Source organism: Sinocyclocheilus grahami, unplaced genomic scaffold (assembly GCF_001515645.1).
Source record: "Sinocyclocheilus grahami isolate Dianchi unplaced genomic scaffold, SAMN03320097.WGS_v1.1 scaffold180.1, whole genome shotgun sequence".
Taxonomy (NCBI): Eukaryota; Metazoa; Chordata; class Actinopteri; order Cypriniformes; family Cyprinidae; genus Sinocyclocheilus; species Sinocyclocheilus grahami.
Window position 1 is genome coordinate 1,365,292 of NW_015505359.1, and position 21,930 is coordinate 1,387,221.

The following is a 21,930-nucleotide window of genomic DNA, read 5'->3' on the forward strand; positions in this document are numbered from 1 at the left end:
TTTTTTTGCCATGCAATAAAGCTAAGTTCAAAGGCCAATTTAAAATATTGGTACAGTAAATAAAGTGCACAAAATTAGTATTTTGTTTAGGCAGTATTTGTGGCACTTTTGTGGCACATTTGTCCAAATATTTGTGGCAGATTTGTCCAAAAGGTGTGCGTTTATTGCGCCAATGCATTGTTAAAGGATCAGCGTGTCATGTAATATTCCCATATAAACTTTAACATCCAATTAAAAAATATTTGTATAGTAAAATTTGCTAATTCACATGATCAATACATCCTTTATTAGACCACTTTGTCGAGTTAAATGCATTCTTACGGAGGTGTCGAAATGCTGAATCAATTCATTCACTTCCAACAGCGCTTAATGGGAGCAGCGTCATAGAGGGCAGAGCGTCACGTTATTTAAAGGGGAAGTTAACGTGTTAACGAGTAGCAAATGATTAAGTAGCTGCATTGGTTACTTTTATGCCATAAATAAATAAATTCATTTTAATAAAGCATTAATAAAGCTTTTAAATGTAGTTTTGGGTAACAAAGGGGTTTTATAGGTTTGACTGAAATAATAATGCAATAACTGGCACTTTAAATCAATGTGTCAAACAACAACAAAAAAATTGAATAGGGAATAGGGATTTCACCTAGGGCGTCAAATTGGCTAGAAACGGCCCTGCTTTCAGATATTTAAACAACTGTGCCATTTTACAAACATTTATTATACATATACAGGTGCATCTCAATAAATTAGAATGTCGTGGAAAAGTTCATTTATTTCAGTAATTCAACTCAAATTGTGAAACTCGTGTATTAAATAAATTCAGTGCACACAGACTGAAGTAGTTTAAGTCTTTGGTTCTTTTAATTGTGATGATTTTGGCTCACATTTAACAAAAACCCACCAATTCACTATCTCAACAAATTAGAATACTTCATAAGACCAATAAAAAAACATTTTTAGTGAATTGTTGGCCTTCTGGAAAGTATGTTCATTTACTGTACATGTACTCAATACTTGGTAGGGGCTCCTTTTGCTTTAATTACTGCCTCAATTCAGCGTGGCATGGAGGTGATCAGTTTGTGGCACTGCTGAGGTGGGAAAGGTTTTTCCATTGCATTTTGAAGCATTTTGTGTACAGACAACAAAGTTGTCACACGGATCCACAAAAAATGACAAAAAATGCTGTATTATGTATGCCAGGCCAGTAGTTGGCAATGTCAATTTGTAAAAAAATAAATAAAAAAAACACTACGTGTCTGTGCACATATCTATAGACTGAACGCGCAATACACATGTGCATGATGTCATCGTTTTCACAAATTTGCATTTTTGTAGTTTTCAAATACGTGCACTTTGAAACCCTAAACTCGTATCATTTGAGACAGTGTTTTGATAGCACTGCAAAGTCATAGCATTTATGTTTTTCTGGCTTACTTAAAGTTCAGTGTCTTGGCAGTAGAGAGGTATTTTAACATTGAAAATTGCTTATTAAGTGTACTTATATTCTTTAGTTTTGTATATGTACTGTTTTGCATAGTTTTGTTTTGTGTAATACTGTATCGTGTTGGGTCATTTCAGGGTCTGCTATGTTCGCAAGCTAATTTGCCTGCAGGGATGTAAATAGTTATCTTGTCTCATTAGCAAACAAACAGATACACCCATGCAAGCCCACATATAATCCCAAAGATTTACATTAGCATAATGCTAGGTGACGCAGTAGTAAAACTGACTGCATAGTGTTCACGGCCTTGTTTATTTCAGTGTCACATTTAATTTGGTTGAAAATCAAACCTTGTTTGTAAAAGCCTTGTTTTGATGCCAGGGTGATAGACTCACTACTGTATATATTCCTCTGCTTTTGCTGTTTGAAGAGGAGATCAGGAGTAAAATATTTTCAGCCACCGTTGACCCATTTCAATTCCATGGGGGAAAGATATTTGTGAAACCGATACACAAACAACTTATTCTGAAGTTTATTCTTTATTTAGTACAAATGCTGTCTTTAATAATTCATTTTTTGGCCTCCTGGAAAATCCATCTTGAGCTTGTAGCTGTGTTTCTGTCAGGACCACTATCGGCAAAGATGATTGACAATTAGCATACAATTTGGATTGGCGGTATGGTTCTGTTCTGGGCAAGAACTCCCTGCGCATCCATGCAGCCTAGCATGGATGAGAGCATGGAGAGCAGCAATAACCCCCCAGGGTAAACAGAACAGAACCAACATAAATGTATTGCAGATATCATTAAAGTTCAATAATGTTATGTACACATTTTAGAATTAGTCTGATTCAAAGGATAATCAGAAGGCTGAATCCTGACTGACAGAGGAGGAGATGGGGATGGAGGAGGGTAATTAGCTATTGAGCAATGCGAAAACTGCTGATAATACTGAGGGACCTTATATATGAATGCTTAGATAGGTGTCGTATTCCCACAGGTTGATGGGGATCAGCTGAGAGTCAGCTGATGCGAGCTTGACTAACGTGACCTGCCAGAACTAACGCTACGCTAGATTTATGGCTGCTCAGCCAGCAGTTTGACCACCTGAATCTGGTATGACTGGTGTTGGATGGTCTATTAAGATTAATTACTGTATTAGACCAGTGAAAAACTAGCTGCCATGTTCTGAAACACTGGGGCTGAATTTTCCAGCAGTCTCTGATATAATAACACACTTTTATGCTGTGACTGAGCTAAAAGGCTAATGCATTATTGACGACAGTATATGTACTTAATAAAAAATAAAGACAAGAATGTATTTTGTATCTGTCTTCCGTGCTTATTCTTTTTAAATATCTTGACTGCTCTCTAGACTCCTGGCCAAGCACTGTTTATCTTAATGGCTTTGGATGTTTTATCTTCCTGATATGGCTGAAGTCCTCCACTGTGAGGAGACACCGCAGTAAATCACGCTAATGTATTTATGTTTGTTTTGACTGCATGTGTGCATCTCTTTTTCAGCATCTGTTCTTGTGCTCATATTTTACAAAACCAGTAATATATAGAGTCTGTCCTCTTTGTTAAGCTCCTTTCTACTGCTTTTCTTCTGCAATTAATATGATCCTGTCAACTTCTTAAATACAACTTTTTTTTTCCATCTCTGTTTTCTTCTGTAACTAAACTGGTTGCTTTTCTATCCTTTCTCTTCTTTTCCCCTGTTTTCTCATCTGCCTTTCCTCATCCTCCTCACCTCATTCCCCACCAGTCCCACAGGGAAGAGGGTACGCTTTGAGCAGATGAGCACAGTCCTGGTTAAAGGCCAGTGTTTCTCACGTCTGGAACCCCCCAGACGGCAGTCACTGCCCCAAATCTTCCTCAGGTACCGTGGAACCAATATAGACCCACTGAAGTCAAAATTCATACAGTATGCAGTCAGATTAAACACTTTATTCTGTAGAGAGAATGTTTTCCATTTTAATTTCACACAACTTCTGGCTTAAACATTTGTAAAACTGGTTCACCCATATTTTATATAAACAGCCACACCAATTTAAATGTTATTCCATTAAGTTTTCTTGTAAGGATAGAATGGCACCAAATACTCTTAATTACATTTACATGACCATTTCCCATCCTTTCTTTGACCCTTACACAGGATGCATAAATATGTGTTACTTGGGTTTTTAGTGTTATTTATATACACTTATAGTACTTAATATTTTGAATTAATTGTATTAGTTTGTTTTTTAAACATTTGTAGTAAAGTTTACACAACCATTTTCCATTTTTTCTCTGACCCTTCTCTGAGAAATAAACAGGATGTTTTTTTCTGATGTCTATATGTAAATATGTTTTGTAAGTCTGTGTTATTTGTGATGTTTTAAAATTAGTTATGTAATATTACAGTATTTATTAATATTTTGAATTAGTTTTATTGTTTTGTTTTTAAATATATTTTTAATTGAATTTATTTCACTTTCAGTACTACATCATTTTAATTTATTAATTTACTTAATTTATTATTTAGTTTTAGGTAACAACACAGGTGTAAATATCCTGATATAATTAGGTAACCATTTTTTTTCACATAGTTTAAATTAATTATCATTTTGGATGTACTTTGAAGGCATTAATTGTTGTTGTCTTTTAACAAACTCTTTTATTTAAAAAAAAAAAAAAAAAAAAAGTTGTGGTTTTCATCAATATATGGAAACATTCAAAGACTTCTTTATCTGATTTGTCCACGCTTAGTTTAAGATGAATTATTCAAAATAACATAGTCCCACTGACAGCTATTTGCTGCTCCCTGATCATCCATAATACTTCATTTGGCTCAGAAAGAATGTCAGAACAAACACAGACTCCTACACAAACTTGAAAAAGAGCTCCTTTCTTCCTCGGCACAAAAACAGGAGTGCATCAAGGCCTTCACATCTGTGCCTATGTGTTTGGCTGTGTTTTAAGATAATCAGCTGATAGCATATTGGCTCTTGAGTCCACCATGTGTCAAACCATCAAAGGAATATCTGAGCTGTGGGAGAAGAACATGTCACGGCAGAAAGTGTTATTCACAATGCTGAAAAAACTGCTATGTTGGCCTCTTTTGGCTATTTTCAACTCTGCCCCTGGTTGTGACTCATGCTTTTTGCTTTATTAATGTAAACTTTTTTTCTGCACAGGTTTGATGCCACTAGTATTTATTCCCAGTGTAGCAGTGTGGGGTATCTGGAGTGTAGGGGTTGTGTCTGGTCTATATTAAAAAATAATGATAATAATGTTTATTTTATTGCATTGACACTAGACAGCCATAGTTTCTACAAGTAAGAAATGAAATGAAATGAAATTTAATAAAAATTTTGAACAACATTGATTTGGAATATAAGTATTTTGTAACATTATAAATGTATTTACTGTCAGACATACTTTTAAAGTATTAATTTATTTCAATAAATAAATAAAATAAAAATCGTACTAACCCCAAACTCTAGAATGGCAGTATATATAATAGAAAGACAATATATTATTTATTTGATAAATTCTTTAAAAACATTGCAGAAAAAGTTATGTAATTTAGAAAACATCTTAGCTTTATAATATTATGCTTCATTTTATTTAACACAGTGGGTCCTTATTAGGGCCGTCAAAAAAATCGAATTTCGAATATTCGTCGAATTTAAAATAAAAATCCACATTCGAATACAAAAACGTTGCATTCGAATTTTAGGTGTGCTTTAAAGAGGCATCCTTATCAGCGGCGCACGAGATGCGATGACGATGTAAGTGTTGCTGCATTATAATGTTTTTGTTAGCCTGTCCAGTTGAAGCCACTAGATGCGGTGCTGCTGCGTTGTTCATTAAAAATATAGCGGAAAAAGAGAAAATCATTGCGGAGAAGATCTTGTTTACATCAAAACCGAAACCAAGCCGTTCACACAGAACGCATATTTTACGCATTTTCTAGATGGACATCTATTACTTGTTGCACTCGCGTCTAGCACAAAAGAGCCGCATGTTTAGAAAGCCATGTAAAATTAATGCAATTTTAACTTTGAAAAAAACATATATCGAGACTTAATGGCGAGGTTTTCCCCATCCCACTGCGTCTCACGTTTTTAAATGAAAAATGTACTCTGTGTGATTGGCTTTCCGCACTTTGTAAACTATGCATACATACAGGTGCATCTCAATAAATTAGAATGTCGTGGAAAAGTTCATTTATTTCAGTAATTCAACTCAAATTGTGAAACTTGTGTATTAAATAAATTCAATGCACACAGACTGAAGTAGTTTAAGTCTTTGGTTCTTTTAGTTGTGATGATTTTGGCTCACATTTCACAAAAACACACCAATTCACTATCTCAACAAATTAGAATATGGTGACATGCCAATCAGCTAATCAACTCAAAACAGCTGCAAAGGTTTCCTGAGCCTTCAAAATGGTCTCTCAGTTTGGTTCACTAGGCTACACAATCATGGGGAAGACTGCTGATCTGACAGTTGTCCAGACAATCATTGACACCCTTCACAAGGAGAGTAAGCCACAAACATTCACTGCCAAAGAAACTGGCTGTTCACAGAGTGCTGTATCCAAGCATGTTAACAGAAAGTTGAGTGGAAGGAAAAAGTGTGGAAGAAAAAGATGCACAACCAACCGAGAGAACCGCAGCCTTATGAGGATTGTCAAGCAAAATCGATTCAAGAATTTGAGTGAACTTCACAAGGAATGGACTGAGGCTGGGGTCAAGGCATCAAGAGCCACCACACACAGACGTGTCAAGGAATTTGGCTACAGTTGTCAGGCTCATAGCCCAAGTTGCTTGAGGTCCAGTGTTAAGTTTCCACAGTCTGTGATGATTTGGGGTGCAATGTCATCTGCTGGTGTTGGTCCATTGTGTTTTTTGAAAACCAACGTCTCTGCACCCGTTTACCAAGAAATTTTCTTCGAGCACTTCATGCTTCCTTCTGCTGACCAGCTTTTTGAAGATGCTGATTTCATTTTCCAGCAGGATTTGGCACCTGCCCACACTGCCAAAAGCACCAAAAGTTGGTTAAATGACCATGGTGTTGGTGTGCTTGACTGGCCAGCAAACTCACCAGACCTGAACCCCATAGAGAATCTATGGGGTATTGTCAAGAGGAAAATGAGAAACAAGAGACCAAAAAATGCAGATGAGCTGAAGGCCACTGTCAAAGAAACCTGGGCTTCCATACCACCTCAGCAGTGCCACAAACTGATCACCTCCATGCCACGCCGAATTGAGGCAGTAATTAAAGCAAAAGGAGCCCCTACCAAGTATTGAGTACATGTACAGTAAATGAACATACTTTCCAGAAGGCCAACAATTCACTAAAAATGGAAAGGTTTTAATTGCATTTTGAAGCATTTTGTGTACAGACAACAAAGTTGTCACACGGATCCACAAAAAAATGACAAAAATGCTGTATTATGTATGCCAGGCCAGTAGTTGGCAATGTCAACTTAGTTTTTTTATTGGTCTTATATGAATTATTCAAATTTTTTGAGATAGTGAATTGGTGGGTTTTTGTTAAATGTGAGCCAAAATCATCACAATTAAAAGAACCAGAGACTTAAACTACTTCAGTCTGTGTGCATTGAATTTATTTAATACACGAGTTTCACAATTTGAGTTGAATTACTGAAATTAACTTTTCCACGACATTCTAATTTATTGAGATGCACCTGTACATGACGCTGTTTTGTTTATAGTTGTTTAAGCAACTTAATTATAATTGGTTTATAAACATTATTTTAAACATTATGCACTTTTTTTCGCAGATAGTCATGTTATCTTATGCTTTGAATGATGCGCTCTCTTGTGGCCTCAGGAGAGAAGCCAAAAGCTTTTCGTCACCCTAACTGAAATTATGCATTTTAAATTAGAATATAATTCGAATTTTGATCATATTTAAGTACAAAATTCGAATTTAGTTTTTCAGCCATTTTGACAGCCCTAGTCCTTATACATGAAGATATATAGCTTCCTATATTTAATTAAGAGGGTTTATCGTTTTTAGGGGTCCTGGGCATCACCATCAACACATGCTCTATAACAGGGTGTAACTGTATCATCTCCCCATTTAAATCCAGGACTCCACCTCTCTGTCATTGACAAAACTATCTACAAGTTAATTGATTCACTGTCCAGACTAATAACTGTTAAAGACCACTGATGTGCACGGAGCTTGTTTGGAATTGCATGTCAAATTGTGAAGGGTGGTGAATGATGTTTGATTTGCTCCACCAGGGTATTTGAAAGACAGAGTAATTTGCAATGGACTGTTAAAGAGGAGATTGTGTTATTGTTTGAGGTGTGTGATTGTATGTGTGAGCATGTGTGTGCTCGTAATTGAATTGTGCAAACTGAGTCTTTAAGTCCCAGTTCTCACACTTCCCTCATGTTTCGGCACGTTTCCTACCCTCTCTCTCTTTCTCTCTGTTCTCTGTTCTTCTCTTTTAGTCAGATGAGCTGGTATTTTAGTGCGTGTTTACACACACTCCTCAAACACTATTTGAGGGGGTGGTAAGAGTAAAGTGATATGAATCACTGCTGTATGGTCTGAGACACATTAAGCGTTACTTGGATTATAGCAGGTTTTTGCCTGAACTCTGGCATCAGGGAAATGTCTTGTTTGCCTCTCTGACATTATGTGATGTAGAGGGCTGAAAGGAAGGGCAAGCCTATATTTCTCTCAGTGTGAAGGCTTCGGTTCCCCCTCTGCCTCAGACATGACCTTCCATGCCTCATGGGATGAGTTAGACAGGTAGGTCAATAGAGTGTTTTAATGATTCACGGTATCTTTATGAGTGAGGAGCTTCTTATTGTGGATTTTTTTAATCAATTATTTATTTATGTATTTTGTTTTGTGAATGCATATACTTAATTTTGGAAAGTGTTCGTACTTTTTTTAGTAGGGTTGTGAATTGGTGTGGTCTGGTTTATTAATTGGTAAAGTATTTGGGGTTACACGCCGCTATGGAAAACTTTACTTTGATTGGTCAGTTGCTGTATGTAGTATATTTGATCATTGTCAGGTTTAGTTTTGATAGTTTTACCTTTTATTAATTTATTATTATTATTATTATTATTATTCTCACAAAATTTTGTTAGCTTTTTCCAAAAACAAATCATTATCAGATGCCATTACTTTTTTCATTTGACATCTAAAGTAAATTAATCTTTTCAGTGGTAGTGCTATGCTTAGTAGTGGATGAGACCGATTTGTTTCATCACCATATTGAGTGTTTACAGTTAAAGTGTTTGTTCAGTTGTTCATTGGATAGCAGTTCGAGTTATTTTCATGGTTGATTTGACTGAAAATGTTCTTTCTCAAATCATTCCTCTAAAAAGAGGGTGACATTAAGGTTGTGACTCCCCCTCTGCTGCCTGAAACTGGCCTCCCTTGTAATGATGCACAGCCGTCTCTGTTATTACTATGTGTCCTTTACTCTAAACACTGCTGATGTCCTCACTGCACTACCAGCGTTTACTCACACTTACAGAAAAAAAAGACATACTTACAGACTCTGTCCAGAATTGTGTTTTAGAGGAGGTACGCACAATTGTATTTTTGTCTTATTTTCCAGCAAAGTATTTAAACATCCTTAAAATAAGATGTGTTTACTTTAGAAGATATTAAGAGATCATTACAGTATATCTTGAATTAACTGTATTATCTTTACCAAGGGGTTTCCAAACATTTTAGTCAGCTGAACCCTTTAAATTCTCAGTGGGTAATTTTACATTTTAGTTAATATTTCAATAATTTAATTATATTCTCATGTGGGTTCCTTAACGTAAGTTAGGGAGGAGCGAGCCCATCTAATCTTTCAATCAACAGCCAGAGTATATAAGCAGCTGCTTACCTCTCTCCAGTTGCAGCTGTTCCAGCATCCCTCCACCTCCCCAAAACTCCACCTTCATCTTAGGTACCTTGCCCTTCGTAATCATCCTATATCAAGTCTCGGGGGGTATATCAGAGCTCGAGTTGAAGCTGCTTCATCGAGCCCCTCTCCAGGGGACAGCAAGCCAAATAAGTTTACACACAATTTCCTTAAAGATTATATGGGCAAACGAACTCGTTAAATGTTGGTTAATGCTCACATGACCTGCAAGTGAACAGATAAAATGTTTAATGTTTATTATTGTTATTATTATTATACTGTTTAACTCTAATACATTTACATCTTCATTTTTATAATTATTGTTGTAAATTACACTTGTCTTGTAAAATAAAAAAAATAAATACTTGATAATTATGGACCCTAATTTAATGAAATTACTGCCTTTGAGTTGTTAAAAGCGCTAAGCTATATCATGATTTCAGTTTTATTTTGATTAATTGTGCTGTCACATTTACTTATTTTAATTTTACATTCAATGTATGTAATTGTTAACTTTTCATCAATTGTATTATTGCCCGTTTGGAAAACCATTAACCCATTGGTAAATAGTTTGTCTTAAGCATAAATAAATTTAGTGAATTTTTACTTGATTAAAAAAATTTCTGAAAAAAATAGTTTTGCATCAAAAGTGAACTTATTGTCTCTTAGTGATGTTTTTATTGTACTTTAAAACAAAACAAAAATACATAATACAGAAAAAAAATTGTTGTAGGATTTTATCATATTAAAAAATAGCTTTATCCATCAATGTTAGATATTTATGAATGCTTACAGATCATTCATTCTAAAAGAGTGAATTCACTTGGTTGCAGTTGACCACCAATGTTTGGAGATCTCATTAGGATGGTTTTGACTCTTGGATTTGACCATGTTTTTCTATTCTATCACTTTGTACACATGGTATGATAAAACTGTTATATTACTGTAATAAACACTAAATGTGACTGCAGGGGCACAGCAGACTGGTTTGGGGTCAGCAATGATGTGGATGCCACCCAGAAATGGCAGCGGAAGAGCCTGCGGCACTGTACCCAGCGCTACGGCAAACTGAAGCCTCAGGTGATACACGAAATGGACTTGCCTAGTCAAGACAATCTCTCCATGACCAGTACAGAGACCCCTCCTCCTCTATACCTCCCCCCCCGCACAGCATGGCATGCAGAGGGTAAGCTGGACACACACAGATCCTTTTATAATGGTACGATCCGAAATAGCTTAAACTGATCTATTTGAAACCAGGGAAACAGATTTGTTTCTATAAAACATTGGACTTCCATTAACATTTCCCGATTGCATTTACTGAGCTGTTGCACACTATGAAGAGCTGATGGTTTATGATACAGACGGTGTGATCATGACTCACTGTTTAGGCTTTTTGTGGTTGGTTTCTGCAGATAGTAGACCCGCTGGCTCGGGGTCGAGCGTTCCGTAACGTAGAGGAAGTGGACGGTCTGAGTATACCTCAGACCCCCATCACCCCCTGCGCCACTTCCCTGTGCTCCTTCACCAGCTCCCGCTCCAGCTTCAAACGACCTCCCTGCAGACGTAAGCGCGAGTCTGTTGCCAAAATGGGCTTCAGAGCGGCCGCTGCTCTGGTAAAGGTAAGAGCCGGTTGATAGAAAGCAATGTAAAGCATGTTGCATCAGCATAGTGTTTGATTTATAACAGTGGTTCTCAACAAGGGGGCCTCAGCAAACTTCCAAGGGGGAATTACATTACATTACATATAATAAAACATAATTGAAATACTAAAAACACTCAAATGTTTAAGATCATATTTCTTTTTTTCTCCTCTGTAACTAAGGTTTTATTGAACTACATACTGAATCAGAATCTTGAATTTTCTGGAATCACAGTTCATTTGAATTATGGTGAATTGTTTTTAAATATCAACATTCCCAGTTTTTTTTATAAAAAAGTTTGAAAATGGTTATTATTCAAGCAAAAATACCTGAGGAAATGCCCAATTTGGGTGGCCTTCAAATCAAAAAGGTTGAGAACTACAGACATCTACCATTGTAGATGGTCTACTTTAGTTGCATAGAACTGAATTGCTCCAAAAACAGATTTCATTTCTGGGATTTCCAGAGATATCATGCTTTGGTTTTATTATCATCCCCAGACATGAACACAAGTTCCCCGACAGGAACAAACAACAGGATAAAGCGACAAACTCAATTTCTGACATTTGCTAGAAAAAAAAAATCACCTTTTGATTTGAGTTAATAATCATTCCTTAAAATTCGGAAATCTCTTTTGAGCTTGCATGTCCCTAATGTCAAAGTGACGTGAATGCTTTTGGAATCGGGCATCCAATAAACCCTGCCATCACTTTGATGTCCTTGTAAAGATTGCATTAAACAAATATTAGGCCCCCCCCCCCCATAATCGGTTATGTAAAAGTTGATCTCTGGCTTGACTTGTTGGCCCTGGATTTGGCCCAGTTCCATTTAGTGCCTGAGCCCAGATGACCAGGCTATAGGCTGGGAACAACGCTAACAGATGGCTATGATAATTCCACTGGAATGTTCAGCTGTTAGTCCTCTAGAACAGGTTGAAGTAATCTACTGCTTGGCTACAGAAACAGCACAGCTGCATTGGAAAGAACATTTGATCTTACCCATTGTTTGTGATGTATAACATGAGCTATAATTTCATAGTTATGTTCATTTCTATTTATTATATGAACACTGAGCATAATAGTAAACATGATGCTATTATTGACATGATGCTGTTAATGAGGATGATATTGAAGAGTATAATGACGGTGGTTTTAGGGACGTTCTCTGCGGGATGGGACCGTTCGGCGAGTGCATCGGCGGAGTTTCGCCACAGCCAGTTTCCTGGATGAGGACACTGTGGATTTCCCAGATGAACTGGACACCTCCTTCTTTGCCAAGGTGAAAACCTGCAGTTTACAGCGCAGACCACATCAGTGCTTCCACCTAGGGGTTGGCATATATAAAAGTTATTGCAAATGATCTAATTTATCATAATTTAAAGTGTTGTTAAGCGTAAACACTTTTTTCTCATATTTTTCTACCTATAAATGGAAGCCACAGTGTCAAAACTGTTAATCTCATAGTTTTTTCAGTTCAAAGGGTGGTCTCTTATTTAAAAAAATATATATAAAATTGTAACTTTAAACTCCAGCAAGAGCTGCCTTCAATTCCCCTCTAATTTCACATTGCAGGACGTCCCAGTTTCACTCACAGCATTTTTCTTCCATTTAACTCCATCTAATAGCTTTTGCTTAAGTGGGATCAGTGTTGTTTTAGTATTATTATTATTAGTATTAGTATTGGTATTTATTTATATATAATACAACTATAATAATACTATAATAATTCTATGTGCTTTTGTCATTTTTATTAGTTTGTTTTTATATATTCCTGTTTACTTTTCATTTTATTTAGGTCATTTTAATCCTTCAGCCTAGATTAGATTTTTATTTTTTGTTATTTATCATTTTTAATTATTTAGTTTTCAGCTAATATTTATATTTTACTATATGTTATCTTTATTTATATTTTCCGAAATCTATTTTTAATTGTTTCAGTTTACAATAACTACACTGGCTTAGATAAAGAAAATGGCTGAAGAGTGTCTAAAAAATGACACACTTAAGTTAAGAAATTAGATGCCAATTATTGATGTTGTACACTTAAATGTATCTGATGTAGCCATTTTGTCCTTTTAGGATGGGCTTGCGCATGAAGAGCTGTCCACATACGCAGACGAGGTGTTTGAGTCGCCTTCTGAAGCTGCTATTAAAGAAACTGATGCCAGTAGAGCTGGAGACGAGATCGACTTGACGGGCAGTGTCTTAGAGAGGACAGAACTAGAGCGGAGCCACCTTATGCTGTGAGTCACATGCACACATGACAAACATGTTTGAGTTTTTAATGTTCTGAATGCTTTTAAGTGGACTTCTCTTACTAATTTCTATTTCTCGCCATCTCTCTCAGTCCTCTTGAGAGGGGATGGCGTAAGGGAAAGGATGGTGTTCTGATTCAGCCTAAAGTGCAATTACGGCAGGAAGTGGTGAGTGTGGGCGGTCAGCGGCGTGGACAGCGCATTACTGTGCCTGTTAAGAAACTATTTGCCAAGGAGAAGCGTCCTTACGGGCTTGGCATGGTGGGCCGACTGACTAACCGCACATACCGCAAACGTATTGACAGCTATGTGAAGAAACAAATAGAAGACATGAATGACCACAGGTATTAACAACAGTATTGTGGGTGGGAGTCTTTTTGATGTTAACCATTGAGATATGCATGATAAAGATGGTCTCTGGATAGATGCACATTGTGCTTTTTACAATAATTGCAAGTTTGAGATACTGAATTATAGGTGTCTGTACATCCCACAGGCCTTTCTTCACTTACTGGATCACCTTTGTTCATTTGCTGATTACCATCTTGGCGGTTTCCATCTATGGAATTGCACCTGTGGGCTTCTCACAACATGAAACAGTTGATTCTGTAAGTAAAACCATGTGTATTTGGTTTTGTCACACTGTGCTTCTATTTAATATGGTGTGTAAGAGTTTGTCATCTGTTGTAGGTCTTACGAAACAAAGGTGTTTATGAAAATGTCAAATTCATGCAGCAAGAAAATTTCTGGGTTGGACCAAGCTCGGTAAATATAGACATTACTTTCATTGTATACATGGTCACTAAAAGCAAAAAAGGAGGAGTTGTTAAAGAATACTGTTATGAAATGCCAAAAATATATATTTTCAAAGTATTAACCTAAATATTACTTAAAAATGACAATGCTTTTATCAAAAGTATTTGCATATGGCTTATGGTTTATTTTCAAACTATTTTTTTTTGTGCTACATATTCAAATAAAATAAACCATGTTTTTTTTTTTTTCAATCATCATAAACTTTAACAACACATTTTCCATAAAGGGAAGATGTGTATGAGGCCATAACTGCATGTGTTATATTTTAAACAAGAATTGTTAGGCTATAAAATACTGTTTTGAATAGTTTTGGATCAATGTTGTTGTTAACTAATACTAAGACTATTAAATGGAGCTGAAATAATATAAAATAAAAATATTCGGTTACACTTTACTTGAAGGGGTGTGCATAAGACTGACATGACACCTTCATAATCATGACATGACACCTACATAATTATGACACGACACATATCATGAATATGAAGGTTTTTATGCATGTTTATGACAACTGTCATTAAGTGTCATTCGCTCAGTTATGTAATTTTTAATGCAAAGATGACATTGTTTGAGATGTCTTTGTTATGGGCTATGGTTAGGGGTAAGGGTAGGGGTAGGGTTAGGTCAAATAATGTCATATTTGCATTAAAAATGACATAACTGAGTGAATGACACTTAATGACAGTTGTCATAAACATGCATAAAACCTCCTTCATATTCATGACATGTGTCATGTCATGATTATGAAGGTGTCATGTCAGTCTTATGCACACCCCTTCAAGTAAAGTGTTACCAAATATTCAAAAAATAGTAAAATATTATAAATATATAAAAATATAAATATTACATTAAGTTTAAGCTTCTAAAATTGAAAACTGAAATAAAACAACACTAATAAAAAAGACAAAAGCACAAAATGTGTTAACTAAAATTTAAATAAAAAATATAAAAAATAAATGCTATTAATAAATACTATAATAGTAAATAAATAATTCTAAAATAAAATAGATTGAGTTTAGCATGTTACCATTATGCGCTTGCCTAATATGCAGTTCTTGCTCCTGACCTGCAGGAGGCGCTGATTCACCTCGGGGCTAAGTTCTCACCCTGCATGCGTCAAGATCAGGAGGTGCACCAGCTCATTCAGGAGAAGAAGAACAGTGAGCGGCACTCGGCGTGCTGCGTCCGTAATGACAAGTCAGGCTGCGTCCAGACCTCTCAGGAGGAGTGCTCGGTCAGTTCCTCTTTGACCTCACATATCGACATTAATGTGTACACTCAACCTATTTTTACACAAATGTCCCTGTAATGTTCTCAGAGTACACTGGCATTATGGGTAAAGTGGCCTCAGCACCCAAGCGCTCCATATCTAGAGGGGAAAGTACGTCAGTATGGCTCTGTGTGCCATCAAGACCCCAGGTACATTTATAACCCTCTTCAATTTTTTACCCCTTCACATGGCCTGTGGATTTAATTATCTTATTTAACTCATTTTTACTGTTAGGATTTGCCTGGAGCCTGCCTCAGTTACTCCTCATGAGTGGCCTGATGACTTCTCGAAGTGGCCGGTGAGTTTGCTACAGTGACGGTTTCTCGACCATTGACCGACATGACCACAACATTTAATGTTCTTACTTAATTTTAATACTGCTATACCCTGTTTTTCCTCTGTCAGATATGCACCAGGTACAGCTCAGGGAACCACACTAACCTGCCACACATTGATTGCGTCATCACTGGCAGACCCTGCTGCATCGGAACCAAAGGAAGGTGAAGAGAACCTGCGGACAGCATTACATCATGAGATATTACCAAGTAATTCACAACAAAGACTGATAACAGGAAAATAATACAAATCCATAAAATTATTTTAAGAGACTCAAAAAAAAAACATGGGTCATGCAGGAGTGGTATTAACATTAAGTGGCATGACATCTCGTGGCATATGTCACAAAAACTTGTCATGTGTCAGTGGATTATGGCATGTGCCACGGAAAATTTTGTAAGAAGACGCAGTATGTTTTGGCACCTTACATGGCACTGCCTGCCTGAGCAAAATATAATATAGGTATAATATATTGTGTATATATACAATATAATATATTTAGGTATTAAGATCATGAGAAACATGATCAAAATTCATCATACAACACTTGTAATCTGATAGTATATCTCATATGCATGTGTATTGTACCCAAAAATTGAAATTCTTTCATAATTTACTCACCCTCACATCATGGGCTTTGGATAATCTTCGAAACACAAATTAAGATCTTTTTAAACCTGAGACGTTTCTGTCAATCCATTGAAAGTCCAAAAAGCCAAATCTTAGATCCAAAATGGTTGTAAAGGTGTCGTAAAATGGATCCGTATAAATTGAAAGGTTTAATCAAAGTCTTGCGAAGACATACAATCACTTTATATGAGGAACAGATTCAATTTAAGCACACCTACATACACAGTGGTAAACATGGAAGGTCAGAAGTTATGCACACACAAGCTTCCGTGTTTACCATATGTGATTTGCTCCATGTATGTGTGCTTATATGTGAATAAAAATTAAGTCTGTTCATCATATAAGTCTCTTCGCAAGACTTGGATCAAACTCCTTGATTCATATGGATTCATATTGATGATTGATCGATGCTTTTATAATCATTTTGGACCTTTTAGGTTTTGGTTACCTGGACTATCAATATAAGTCTCTTCACAAGACTTGGATCAAACTCCTTGATTCATATTGATGATTGATAGATGCTTTTATAATCATTTTGGACCTTTTAGGTTTTGGTTACCTGGACTATCAGTGGTTTTTCCAAGATTAAGTCTTAAAGGTTTGGAATGACATGAGGGGGAGTAAATGATAACAGAATTTTCAATTACGAGTGAACTATCCCTTTAAGTGTGAATTGTGATTTGCACAGGTGCGAGATTACATCAAGAGAGTACTGTAACTTTATGAAGGGGTACTTCCATGAGGAGGCCACACTGTGTTCCCAGGTCAGTATGCATTACCTGTTGACATGTAAGTATAGATCGACATTCTATTCATTTGTTATGTACTCTAGAGCAGTAGTGCAGTTTTATGGATTGCCGGCAGGGGGTGTAAAGACCTTCAGCTGTGCCAGTGTCTGTAATTAGATTGTACAGATCTTTAGCTATAAATTGTAATTTGTGTAATGGATATTTTGGATAAAACTGATTATCTGCTCTCAGGTTCATTGCATGGATGATGTGTGTGGCCTCTTGCCTTTCCTGAACCCAGAGATCCCAGACCAGTTCTATCGGCTCTGGCTCTCTCTCTTCCTGCATGCTGGGTGAGTAGGAAGTGTGATCCGTTGCAGGGGGCCTATTGTGAATTTCGCAATAAATGAAATGCAGTGTCAGATTACTTATCCTGACTCCACTTTCTTGACAAAGGTAAAGCTGTGTTTGATTGGTTGAGTAAGTCTGTTCCTGTCTCTGCAGGATACAATCCGTTGCAGGGGGCCTATTGTGAATTTCGCAATAAATGAAATGCAGTGTCAGATTACTTATCCTGACTCCACTTTCTTGACAAAGGTAAAGCCGTGTTTGATTGGTTGAGTAAGTCTGTTCCTGTCTCTGCAGGATACTGCACTGCCTGGTGTCTGTGTGCTTCCAGATGACCATTCTGAGGGATTTGGAGAAGCTAGCGGGCTGGCTGAGAATCTCCATTATCTATATCCTCAGTGGGATTACAGGCAACCTCGCCAGTGCCATCTTCTTACCGTACAGAGCAGAGGTACAGGAAGACCCGCAAGTGTTAGCAATTAAATCCAACCTGCAAATCATTTCTTACTTTTTTGCATTAGCCCTTAATGTTATCCCATAGTTATCTTAAAGATTTTAATGTACAGTAGCATGTACACTAGCATTCAGAAGTTGGGGGCTGTACTTAAGAAAGAAAGAAAGAAATATTTTTATTCAGGAACTGATCAAAAGTAGGACATTTATTACATTATAATACAAATATTTATATAAATGCAGTATATCTATATTTATCAAAGATTTCTATTTTAAATAAATACAGTTCTTTCTAATTTTCTATTCATTAAGGAATCCTGGAAAAATAAAATGAATTACAATTTCCACATAAACGTTAAGCAGCACATTTTTTTCCCACATTGATATTAATAAAAAATGTTTCTTGAGCATCAAATCAGCATATTAGAATCGTTTCTGAATGATCATGTGACACTGAGGACTGAAGCAATGGCTGTTAATAATGTTCAAGTTTTCAAGTATCATAGTATGTATATAATCCACCATGTTGGAATTGTCATGTGATCTATGATGATCACTGGAGCTCATGGGATAATAAAGTCTCCATTGGATGCACATTTGGCAGATGTAGAAGGTCACCCTGGCATTTTTCAGCTACTGCATGCAGTGTTTACAGACATAATGCTCATTTAATATACTGTTTTTCACATACTATATAGTAGGAAAGTAGACCTATTCGAATGGCTAATCATCTAGTTTGCATCCCCCAGGTTATTTGAGTTTCATTGTGGATATAACATGCTAGTAACTGCCCCTCTATTCTCCTAATGCCAGGTGGGTCCGGCTGGTTCTCAATTTGGCATCTTGGCCTGTCTGTTCGTGGAGCTGTTCCAGAGCTGGCAGATCTTGGCACGGCCATGGAGGGCCTTCATCAAGCTCTCATGCATAGTGCTGTGCCTCTTCGCCTTCGGCCTACTGCCCTGGATAGATAATTTCGCCCACATCTGTGGCTTTGTCTCAGGCTTCTTCCTTTCCTTCGCCTTCCTGCCCTACATCAGCTTCGGCCAAATGGACATGTGCCGCAAACGTTTGCAGATCCTAGTGGCACTTGCTCTGTTCCTGGGCATCTTCTCGAGCTTTGTTGTACTCTTTTATATTTACCCCGTCAAGTGTGAGTGGTGCGAGCTTCTCACCTGCATCCCACTGACAGACAAGTTCTGTGAGAAATACGACCTCAATGCTCACCTCCACTGAGGCCTTGCAGAAGAAGGGCTAGAATGGAGGGCAGTTGGATGCCAACTTCATCTTTCTGCTGGCCTGGAATGATTTGATTACAGACTCTTTGACTTAAACGTACAATATTTTTATATAATGTACTTTCTAAAGAAGGTTTTATTGTTTTTAATTTCTCTGGCTCAGAGAAGAGGGAAAAATAATACTTATTCCAATCGTGCCTTTTCACTCAGTACCAGCCACTGCTATATCCTGTAAGATCAGAGCACTTTTGAGGCAAACCTGTGTTTAGTGCAACTACAGTGGTAATGTTTGGTAGTGTTTTAACTACCTGATCACTTACAACACAAAATACAATGTGACAAAATCACTGAGTCTGCCTTCATTGTTTTTTTCCATCTTTTTGTTCCTTAAAATAATGGGATATTTTGAGTTTATTTACCATAGGGACAGTACAAAAAACTTTTTGACTTGAAGGCCCCCTCATAATGCCTCTCATAAATTGTTGATCAAACAGAAACAAAAGTAACATTATTTAAATTTTTAATAACAATAATAATAATATTTTATTAGAGTCATTTTAAGTCACTTAGGCCTCCTAGTGGGTCCCAGTCCCTTTCTTGAGAACCACTGAATTAAACTGCATAAAGTCGCTGTTTGGCTTGGCTGATTACAAATACTGACGAGATTTAACAGAAAGGGGACATTTGTGTCTTCCAGCTGTTAACAGATTAACCACATTTCTGATCAGTGAATTGAGACATCCTTACAGTCCTGTAGACCGAGGCAGGATGGGTATTTACTGAAGTACAAAAACTGAGATTTGCTAAGATTTTTAAAATGTTTTACAAAGAAGCCTTTTATACACACCAAGTCTGCCTTTATTTGATAAAGCCAATAATTATTCTCACAACAGTTAATTTGAGCATCACAACATTAAATCGTATAGTTTGAAAAATGGATATTCATGTTGAGATTTCCTAAAGATTACATTCAACAACAGTGCTATTCAATTATTAGTGTTTTAAAGATTAAATTTGAGTCTTAAATTATGGCAAAGGTAATTAAATGTAAAAACAGAGGAAATGAACATGTGCAATTTCGATATCTACCAAAACCGATATAAAAAAATGAATTCATCAGCTGATAACCAATATGGTGTTGTTATACAATGCATCTGTAAGTCATGTAGTGCTGTGATGGGGATGATAAACAAACAGCAGTGTGTGCTGTACCTCCATCTGATCAGGCGGAGGGGTAGAAGGATGGGGGGGTGGGTGCTGAAAGCCGATTCTGAAACAGGAACCTGGCAGCTGCACAGCAGGTGGTCAGTGGCAGGCTGTCTATCCTCATTGTCCCTCAGATGAGCACGCAGGCCGCAGCAGACCCCCAGAGCCACTGCTGCAGGTCAGGGGCTTACAGGTGAACGAGCCGGGGGGGAGGGGAGCTGGATGGATACCACGCACCTGCTTCAGACATCACAGTCATGGCTCAGTGAAGAGAGAGGAGTCCCTGGTCGCAAAATATGGCCTATCTGCCACCTGTGCCGTGCCCCCGTCCTTTTAGAGGGGGCAAGAGGCATCAGGTAGATGAATTCAAAGGGTTATCTATTAAAACACGCTAGTCCATTGACCTCACTTTTTATTATCTAGTGACGGTAATTAAATCCAATGAAAGTGATTGAAACCTCAATTAATTAGATTTTTTTTTTATAGCAAGCAATCATCATAAATGCCATTTAGGTTTATGATAGTTTATGGTTGTCCTTCACGGGTGTTAGTCTGTGTTGACAAGGGAAGCACTGCCTCCTCAAAAAATGTTGGATTAGAAAATAATTTACAGTTAAGAAATGATATAAATATTATGGTCTACAAATTCACAAAAATTAACAGTAAAGTCATGAAAGGAGGACAGTGTAAGTTAATGTTGCAATGTAAACATTTTAAACATAAGAACTTCATGAAACTTTGATGTGACTTGATATTATTATATTATGTTATAATATTATAGTATTGTTCTTTTTTATGGATAAAGTAAATGGTGCGCCATATACATTACCATTTAAAGGTTTGGGGTTGCTAAGATTTTTACAAATATTTTATAGAGATTTTATATAGAGGTTTTATATCTCTTATTCTCACCATGGCTGCATTTATTAGATCAAAAATACTGTAAAACAGCAGTATTGTGAAATATTATGACAATTTAAATTTATAATTTTCTGTTTTAATATAGCCTAGATTTTCCTGTAATGGGAATTTTCAGTATTCTAAATGTCTTTATTGTGAATTTTGATCACTTTAATGTGTCCTTGCAGAATAAAAATAGTTTTTTTTCAAAATAAATAATACAACTGGTAGTGTTCCATGAAGCTGGAAAGTGGTAGTGGAACAAGGGTGTGGGGGGGTTGACCTTATCAAGAAAAAATGCTAGAGAATTTGCAACTCTTTATTCACAACTGTTTCTATTCAGCATTTATGGTTAATTCTGTGTGGCAGCCCTGTCGGTTCAGTGGTTCAAGAGTTAACCGTCATGCTTTCCATCTCCTTTGGTTCTTTCATTTGCCTCCTCAGCTGTCAAATCCAGGCCTCAGGCTGCGACGGCTCTGTCTCCCCCAGCAGCACTGATCCTCAACCTTTCATTCTTGGCTCCACAACCCTCTGTTTGTAAATTACATTTCTGCTAGTTAGGGACGAGTTTAACAAGCTCCTCTAAGCCTACACAATGCCCTCTTGAAGACAAATGAGTGACCTCAATGTAGCAGATGCACAGTTGGTCATCAGTACTAATACAACCAAACTGATGTTTGTTTATATACATCCAATTATCCATACACATTCTGACAATTACCTCTGGAAAACATGCATTAAATATTTGACAAGCAAATATGTAAG

General features: G+C 36.8%; 1 protein-coding gene across 1 annotated transcript in view; it reads left to right on the forward strand.

Moving 5' to 3' along the window:
* LOC107594190 (inactive rhomboid protein 1-like) overlaps positions 1–19,394 on the forward strand; it is a 22,482-nt gene extending 3,088 nt beyond the window's left edge. The window contains 16 exon segments of the mRNA XM_016284156.1: positions 10,318–10,504; positions 10,506–10,532; positions 10,762–10,968; positions 12,145–12,267; positions 13,068–13,231; positions 13,336–13,587; positions 13,740–13,851; positions 13,934–14,008; positions 15,132–15,293; positions 15,378–15,478; positions 15,564–15,627; positions 15,735–15,829; positions 16,984–17,059; positions 17,276–17,376; positions 17,669–17,822; positions 18,638–19,394. Of these exon segments, the coding sequence (XP_016139642.1) occupies positions 10,318–10,504; positions 10,506–10,532; positions 10,762–10,968; positions 12,145–12,267; positions 13,068–13,231; positions 13,336–13,587; positions 13,740–13,851; positions 13,934–14,008; positions 15,132–15,293; positions 15,378–15,478; positions 15,564–15,627; positions 15,735–15,829; positions 16,984–17,059; positions 17,276–17,376; positions 17,669–17,822; positions 18,638–19,057 (2,320 nt within the window). The 3' untranslated portion in view covers positions 19,058–19,394.
* Positions 19,395–21,930: the final 2,536 nt, after the last annotated feature.